Source organism: Lactuca serriola, chromosome 9, assembly GCF_051521515.1.
Source record: "Lactuca serriola cultivar US96UC23 chromosome 9, Lser_US96UC23_V15, whole genome shotgun sequence".
Lineage (NCBI taxonomy): Eukaryota > Viridiplantae > Streptophyta > Magnoliopsida > Asterales > Asteraceae > Lactuca > Lactuca serriola.
In genome coordinates this window covers 220,714,437-220,722,747 of record NC_136416.1, presented here as the reverse complement: position 1 = coordinate 220,722,747, position 8,311 = coordinate 220,714,437, and the positions used below count along the sequence as shown (strand labels likewise).

Sequence of the window (8,311 nt, the reverse complement as noted above, 5' to 3'; positions counted from 1 at the left end):
AAAACCATAGTAAAACAATAATTATATATACATAACCATAAATAAAGTCCAATCTCTTTAAAATCTCGTTGCTAGGCTTCACATTCACTAATTCCTAGCATGTGATACAAGATATGTAAGACAATAATATCTCGTGAGTCATATGGATTTGCACCCAAAACATTTACAACATTTGATAAAGCTTACTATACTTAAAATCCACGATCGAATATAAGCCTCTTTTATTCTAAAAACATATTTTTTTTATCTCTATTTAAAAGTCTTAGCTCCTCGCTATAAATACATGACAATGAATATTTTTCTTTTATAGTTATCTTAATTCATATCAATAAATTAAAAGTTGAAAACTAGAAAATTTTCAAAAATACAAATTTTAATAAAAATAATTTAAAAAATAAATGGACTTAGGGTTTGTTTGACACGGAGCGTTGGTGAGCTTCTAGAATTTGATAAAACACCCCGTTTTGAACATAAAACTTTGTTTAACACTATAAACTTTTAGCGTTTAGTTTAAACAAAACGTTCAAAATACAAATGCTACTTCACATAGCGTTTAAAAAAATGCTACCAGATAGAAACTATAGCTACCAATTATTTTTGTCCAATACGCCCTTAATAATAATAATAATAATAATAATAATAATAATAATAATAAAATAGATCGCTAGCTTTTACTCTTTTAGGCCAAAAGAGAAATAGGAAAAGAAAAAACTGGCGTGCACCGATCCTTTTAAATCGGTTGTATCTTTTTTTTTTTTTTTTTGAACCGAAATCGGTTGTATCTGAGTGTGTCTCTGAAACTCCGTAGGAAGGTAAAGAAGTCTAATTGTCAGCCACCTGTAAAATGTAATTGATGCATCCAATTCCTCCATCGTCAATTCCAAAGCCCCCCTTCACTTCTCCCACTTCCATAAGCACACAACTCATTCTCCGATTCCTCCCACCATGAAGTTCGAACGCCCCTCTAAAACCCTCACCGCCACCGCCTCCAGCTCTTCTCAAGATGCTCATTTGCTCGTCCGCGAAACTCTCAGAATCTCCGCCAATCTAGCATCTTCACCTCCGCCGTCGGTGGTTGCGCCTCCGGAGAGTAGGTCGTTAGAGGCCACGAGCTTCGGCCTCGTTGAAGACCAATTCGTTGATGCCAGTTTGAGATTAATTTGTTATGAGGAGGTCGACGGCCGTAGGTTTAAGTATTTGGCACATACTAATGGGAAGAAATTCAACAAGGGTTCCAATTCGATTCGTTCCGTTAGCTTGCAATCTCGTAAAGCCCCTGCAGATGTCGGTTTTTCCTTCTCTCTTTCAGTCTCTGTACACAGATACACATACCTATTTCTTTTTATCTTCAATGCACCTGTATTTTTGTCTCTTAACTAATTGTTACTCATGATCACTTGAATTCCTCATTTTTTACTCAAAATTTTCGACTATTCTATGCTACATCGTATACAGAACAACAAAGAGATGAATCTTTCCTGTACTAATTTACACACATATCATTTCATATATGCGAGAATTTTTGTTGCTGTATCAGTTTTAGTATCCATTGATACTGAGTAATATGCATATTCATGCGAATAATTTAGATAAGAATTGCAGGAGTTGATTTCGTTTATAAGATCCTATGTGGTTCCAGAAGGCTTCCCTGACAGTGTTAGCCCTTCATATGTGCCCTACATGACATGGAGAGCTTTAAAGGTACACCCTTAAATCATTAAACGGAATACCACTTTCATACAAAAATCCTCATAAGTCTCTTGATGATCAATTTGTCAATTATGTCAAATTATAATTTAGCATTTCTTTGGTGGAGCAATGGGCGTCTTCACCACACAAGCACTTCTGCATTCTGTTGGTGTCTCCAAAAGCCAAGCTATGCCTGGTGCTGTAGCTATCAACTGGATTATCAAGGTAAAAGAAAGGAAATAATTAGTTTCTGATGAAAACCAATTTAGGGTTGCTGTTTCTTACATAATAAAATCCTTTTTTTTTTAATAGGATGGTTCAGGGCGAATTGGGAAAATGCTATTTTCTCGGCAAGGCAAGAAATTTGATTATGATTTGAAGCAGGTGAAGTGAATTTATCTTTACCTAATTTTGTACAACTCCAAAAAGATTACAAATCTCATTATTATTTATTTATTTTTTTATCTTCTTTTAGCTTCGATTATCAGGTGACCTTTTGATGGAGTTGGGTGCCGGTGTAGAATTAGCTACTGCAGCTGCACCTCACCTCTTTCTTCCTCTTGCCTGTGCTGCCAATGTTGCAAAGGTTTTACTTTTACCACTTTCCTGACTCCATTTAATGTGCCTAATACATACTTGTATATATTATATATTATATATATTATATCAGGCATGATGATGAATATCATAATAGATAAGTTGTGAAAGTGTATCATGATCTTAAATTTGATTGTAGAATGTTGCTGCTGTTACATCGACATCAACACGTACTCCAATATACAAGGCCTTTGCAAGGGGTGAAAACATAGGTGATGTTACTGCCAAGGGAGAATGTGTGGGAAATGTTGCAGATTTGGTATGCCACATTAAATAATTCTTTTTATTTTTTATTTTTAGGGTATAGATATTTAATTATTTATGTATTCTGATTAACAGTTGGGAACGGGATTGAGCATCATTATAGCTAAAAGAAATCCTTCATTGTTCACCACATTTGCTCTACTCTCTTGTGGATACCTTTATAGCTCTTACAGAGAGGTACACTAACACTACATCTAACCTTTTTAATCCCTTTTAAAGTACATTAAAATGATTTCATTTGATAACTTTTATGGAATTAATTGCTTTACTTTTTTTTATACGACCAGGTAAAATCTGTTGTGCTGCATACACTGAATCGAGCAAGATTTACAGTGGCAGTAGAATCGTTTCTCAAAACAGGTCAGTGTAAATTTTCAAATGTTTATTTCCCCTATATGACAAATTATTATTTTCTTTGATTATTTAGTAAATAATATTTTATGATTCAGGCTGTGTACCAAATTTGCAAGAAGGAAACATGATGGAAACAGTATTTAATTTCCCATGGTGTAAAGACAGACCAATTGTTCTTGGTATTTATTTATTTATTGTTAATATATTTTTCGTGCTTCACTTCACATATAATCTTTTAATTTCTTTCTTGTACAATGTTTCTTATTCCTGTGTTTCAGGCTCAAGATTTAAGGATGCATTTCAAGATGCAAAATCATTTTATGACGTGGAGCCTGTTTTTGAGGTACCCATTTTTTTTATTATTTTTTTTAACAGCACATGAACTTGTATGTTTATTTATTTATTTATATATTTGCAGAAGGAGAGATATGTAGTGGCGTATAATCCTGCCAAAGGGAATATATATGCAGTCCTGAAAGATGAAGCAAAATCTGATGATATTTTGAAAGCAGCCTTCCATGTAAGTACCTTGATCTATATTGTTTTATAGTGGCGTAAGTTACATTTTTGGTCCCTGAGTATAGTTCATTTTTCATATCTGACCCTTAAAAATTGTCTTGCATTTTTGGCTCTTATTCGTATCTTTTTTTGGTCCTTGTTCTATGGTTTTTGGACCAAAAGTGCAAAAATTTATAGTAGAGTAAATTGCATTTTTTGTCCCCAAGTATAAATGATTATTTCATATTTGTCCTCTTAAAAAGTTTTCTCTTGCATTTGTGGCTGTTATTTGTAAAATTAGTTATATTTTGGGACCAAAAGGCAAACATAGTCATTATACTTGGAACAGAGACTACAAAACCGGTTGCAAAACTGCGAATAAGGACCGGAATTGCAAAAACAAAAAAACAAATTGGGACCAAAGTTGCAAAAGTCAGCTATACTCAGGGACCAAAAGTGTAATTTACTCTTTATTTTTATTGTAAGACTAAAACCGATTTCATTGAGATGTTTTATGTATTTCAGGCTCATGTGCTTCTCCACATAATCCGGTCATCAAAAGACAGCCAAATTATAAACGAAAATACAAATACAAGCGGTGATCATTCAACTCTTTTGCCAACACCCTCAGATCTTCAAGGCCACGTGGCAGAATCTTATAGCATGGTGTCTGCTTTGTATGGGCCTTTTAAGACGAAAGCTAAAGAACAGGTAGGTTAAACCAAAATCTAATAATCTTTTTTCCCAGTTTACACCAATAACAATCAAAACTATTTATTAATTTTTTTTTTTTGTATAATATAGGGGTGGGTGATGTCAGATTCCCTTCTCAATCCTGGTCGGGCCCGCATATGTCAACAAGTTAAATAATGACTCACATGACATAGTAATCTTATGGATTTCCGTTGGGAAAATTTTAAACCGTTTATCCTTTTTACATCATTCACGCCTTCGGTTTGTATATGCAAGCAATTAAAAAAAAAGTTTTAATCATGGGTATAACTATTTCCACATTTAACCTCCGAAAAACGACAAATCTATAGTTCCCATATAGGATTCATATAACCAGTTTGTATTGGTGTGAAAGGTGATGTTTCTCTTTAAACAAACCAAAATTCTCAAGATAGGGATCATGTATAAGATTGTTTTTCGTTTTATAAAGATTGCGATCGTAATATTCAACAAAAAGCATTTTAAAACATGAAAAAAAAAATACATTTTTGTTAATCAGTTAAAACATGAAAAATACATTCTTAAATCTCAATACATCATTTAAAACTAGACAATTCAAAAGAGGTTTTCTATGGTTCATATTCCATGTATTTAGTTAGTCAAAGCCAAAATATTAGATTTCTAAATAAATAAATAAATAATAATGTTCCTATTTCGATTTTACCAAATAACGACTTATATATGATCATGATTAATTTACCTAGATTAGATCATACGATTGGAATTTTAACAGCTTTGAACCAAAGTACAAGCACATGCATGTACATCATGTCAGTTGCACAAGTGAGTTGATTTAATTTTCATGCCAAAAATCAAAGACTTTATTAATGGAATCTATTTTTATATGATTAAAACAAATATACGGAAAAAGATAAATGACGAAACCAAAGGAAAAGATTGAGGGTGTACTGTGTCCTTGGACATTGTATATGTACTATATAATGTAGATTGTAGAATGCATTACAGCTGGTGATCAGTAGCCCGTATATAATATATATATAGTTACAATGATACAATGTATGATACAAATGGTGTTGTGGTTACAAGTGTGTACTGTTTACAATTTCATAAGACGTGGCTATATATATATATGTCATCATCATCGACAGTACTGATGCACTCACTGTAGCAGGTACACTTGACATCCTATTTTGCAACATTCATTCGTTTCCTCTTAAACCCAATCTTGTTTCAATTCCCTATACCATAATGAACTATTTCTTCATTAATTATAAGACAGACGTAACAGTTGACAAGTAATTAATGATATAGCGTATGAAGTTTGAAGTTAAGATTTGCATTGCATATTAATTAATATATTATAAGGACAAGGTCTGACTTGAGGTCGCAAGTGGTCCCATGATGTTGGGATTAATATGATTCACAATATGAGAGTGAGAATGAAAACACCTATATTAAATGCTTTACCAACATTCACAAGAATATTAAAAGTCATATGGTCCAACAATACAACAGACATATCGCTCTTTTCTTTCTGGTTTTAATTCAAAACTTTTCACTTTTTTATTATTATTATTATTATTATTTTTGATGTCACTTATGAGATGATATTAGATAACGAGAAATTAAATATCCTTTGATTTTTTGTTTTACAAATCTTCTTACTTAGTTAAACAGTGACATTTGTAATATTTAATATTTATTTGATGAAATCTAATAATATTTTAGTATACTAATATGATATATGTTATCATTTAATTAGGTAGAAAGATATTTAGGACAAAAGTAGAAAGATATTTAACATAGATAACATTATTTTCCTTTTTCAAACTGTATGTAATGTATCAATTATATATTAACTGCTATTGGTGGGACTTGCTCATGGATCTGACATTAATTTGTTGCTAAAATCTCTATCGTGTAAATATTTTAGTCTGGGAATTTTAACGCGTAAAGAAGGCTACATAAATTTATTACTCTTTCATCTTTTAATTTAATACATATCTAGTTTTATGAAGATAGATATTTAATTATTAATCAAATATATCAAATATTCAAATTTTAAGAAAAGTATAATAAACTAAACTAAAATCAAATCGATCAATACTTTCAAAGAATCATTACAAACATGTGAAAACAATACGGAATAAAAACTTATTTAAAAAATAAGAATTAATCGTTGCGTCTTCTCAAACCACTCATACAAATAGTACATGTTTACAAAGTAATGTTTACAATGCAGGTCAGCTCTTTGGCTAAATGCTACAAATATGAAATATATTTTAATATGATATCTTATTTTCTAACTTTTTTTATAACATTATTGTACTTCTAAAGTATTTTTATTATCATTTTATATTTTTTTATTTCATATCAGGGTGTTCTATTTTGAAAAATATACCCCTTGTAATATTGTTTTATTATTTAAATGACGTTGTTATAAAGCAAACAATTATATTACAATGATTAATATGAAGATATAAAAATATAAAAAAACTATAATAAATAAATCAGTTAGAGTAGCTTTAACTTTGAAAATCGCTTTAACGAATATCCAATATGTTGCCTAGATTTTACAAAGTAGATTATATAGGATATTTCATCAAACTTTTAATAGAATTTAGCAAAGGGACCACAAATTTTCAGACAAAGGAGTAATATATAAAGAAAAAAAGAAAAAAGAAGCAAGAGATAAAAAAGTTATCAAATTAATATTCCATACAAATGGAATCCTTTACGTTAATCCATCCCTCATTAACTAATCATCATAACATCACCAAATCACATATATAATCCCCTAATTAAACCATATATAATATAATCCATGAGCATGAAGGCCTTCTTACTACTAAATCACAACACAAGATTCATTTTTTTTTTATATATTTAATTTGGATCTTGAGGTTGAGGTGCATTAATGGAGATAGAGTTGGTGATGTTCTTTGCAAGATTTTGTTTGTTGTTATGCATCCAGACTTTTAACACTCTCCTTTTGATCCCGATTTCTTGACAGAAGTGTTGAACAACGGATTCCTCTTGTCTTTGTATCTTCCACCCAACTTTCTCTGCAAAATTCATCATCTTCTCCTTCTGTTCTTGTGTGAACTTGGTTCTGAACCTCTTCTTCACCACCTGCTGCGCCACCGCTGCTCCCCGCCGATCTTCTTGCTCCTCAGATTCTGATCGGAAACCACCCATTCCCATTCCCATTCCCATTCCCATATTGTATGGTACAAGTGCCCCTCCGCCATTTCCAAGAACACCATTTGGGTGATGATGATGAGCTTGAAGGATGAGGTTTCTACCGTTTCCAAGATCAAGTCTTTTGAGATGTGGAGAGGAACTGTGGTAGTTACTGTAGTCGTAGGAGGTGGTGGGAATGGGGTGGTGGTGCCGGTGGTAGGAGGGGTTGTCACCTTCCATTTCTTTCCGGTGGAAGTTTCGGTGGCAGCTGCAGACTGCGCAAGTGAGAGCTTCAAGAGTACCCTCTTCACCGGAAGCCATGAACTCACCACACCCATCTGTCGCCTTTCCTCCAATGGAAGCTGCATGGTTCTTTAAACATTCTCTGTACCTTACAACCACCATCATCTTCTTGCTAATGTCCTCCATGGACGGTGGCGGCGGCGGCGGTGCTGTTATGGTGGACATATCGGGTGGTGGTTGATGGAGTGATAATGGGAGAATGTGATTGTGTCCATATGTGGTGTTGATCGGGAGAGCCATCTCTCCTACTTCTTCTTCTTCTTCTTCTTCCTCTTCCTCATCATGTTCATGGTGAAATTCCATTTCTACCCTTGCGCCTGCACTAAGATTGAAGAAGTTGAAAATGGAGGGTTTTGGAGGTGAGGGGAGTACTAAACATGAGTTTATGGGAGAAATGAAGGCTGAAAGAGGGTAAGGGGTATAAGAGAGAAAAAAAGAAGGAAGACAAAAGCTGATTGCTTTGCTTGCACTATCAGGCATCAAGTTTAGCCTGGTTATCCACACCTTATATTGTTAAATTCAGAATCTCATACTAATTTTGTTATATCGTGTCCAAGTTATTATACATGTGATGATATCAAATCAGTGATTATTGGTCTGGTAATAGTTTCTTTTCCAACGGTTTTGTTAGATGCTAAAAAAAACCCTAATAATTGGTGACGTGTAGTCATAACATCATTTCTTTTTGAAACTTAAAAAAATATTTGACATTTCTTGAGTTTTATAGCGC

At 32.9% G+C, this 8,311-nt stretch overlaps 1 protein-coding gene and 1 pseudogene across 1 annotated transcript; one reads left to right on the top strand and one right to left on the bottom strand.

The window, feature by feature from the left end:
• Positions 1 to 772: 772 nt before the first annotated feature.
• RUS6 (root UVB sensitive protein (Protein of unknown function, DUF647)) lies at positions 773 to 4,395 on the top strand. Its single transcript, XM_079020264.1, has 13 exons — positions 773 to 1,284; positions 1,603 to 1,701; positions 1,801 to 1,914; positions 2,002 to 2,073; positions 2,165 to 2,275; positions 2,426 to 2,545; positions 2,626 to 2,727; positions 2,838 to 2,910; positions 3,000 to 3,083; positions 3,183 to 3,247; positions 3,323 to 3,424; positions 3,928 to 4,113; positions 4,207 to 4,395. Exons 1-13 carry the CDS (start codon positions 946 to 948, stop codon positions 4,270 to 4,272), a joined length of 1,533 nt encoding a protein of 510 aa, XP_078876390.1. The 5' UTR covers positions 773 to 945; the 3' UTR covers positions 4,273 to 4,395.
• A 2,392-nt stretch (positions 4,396 to 6,787) lies between these two features.
• LOC145074841 (zinc-finger homeodomain protein 2 pseudogene) lies at positions 6,788 to 8,060 on the bottom strand (annotated as a pseudogene).
• Between the last annotated feature and the right edge of the window lie 251 nt (positions 8,061 to 8,311).

Bases quoted from the DNA above. Each gene is read 5' to 3' on its own strand.
- RUS6 (XM_079020264.1), top strand. From the start codon at position 946: ATGAAGTTCGAACGCCCCTCTAAAACCCTCACCGCCACCGCCTCCAGC. The intron at 2,276-2,425 runs GTTTTACTTTTA...ATTTGATTGTAG, and splicing joins GTGCTGCCAATGTTGCAAAG to AATGTTGCTGCTGTTACATC. The intron at 2,728-2,837 runs GTACACTAACAC...TTATACGACCAG, and splicing joins TTTATAGCTCTTACAGAGAG to GTAAAATCTGTTGTGCTGCA.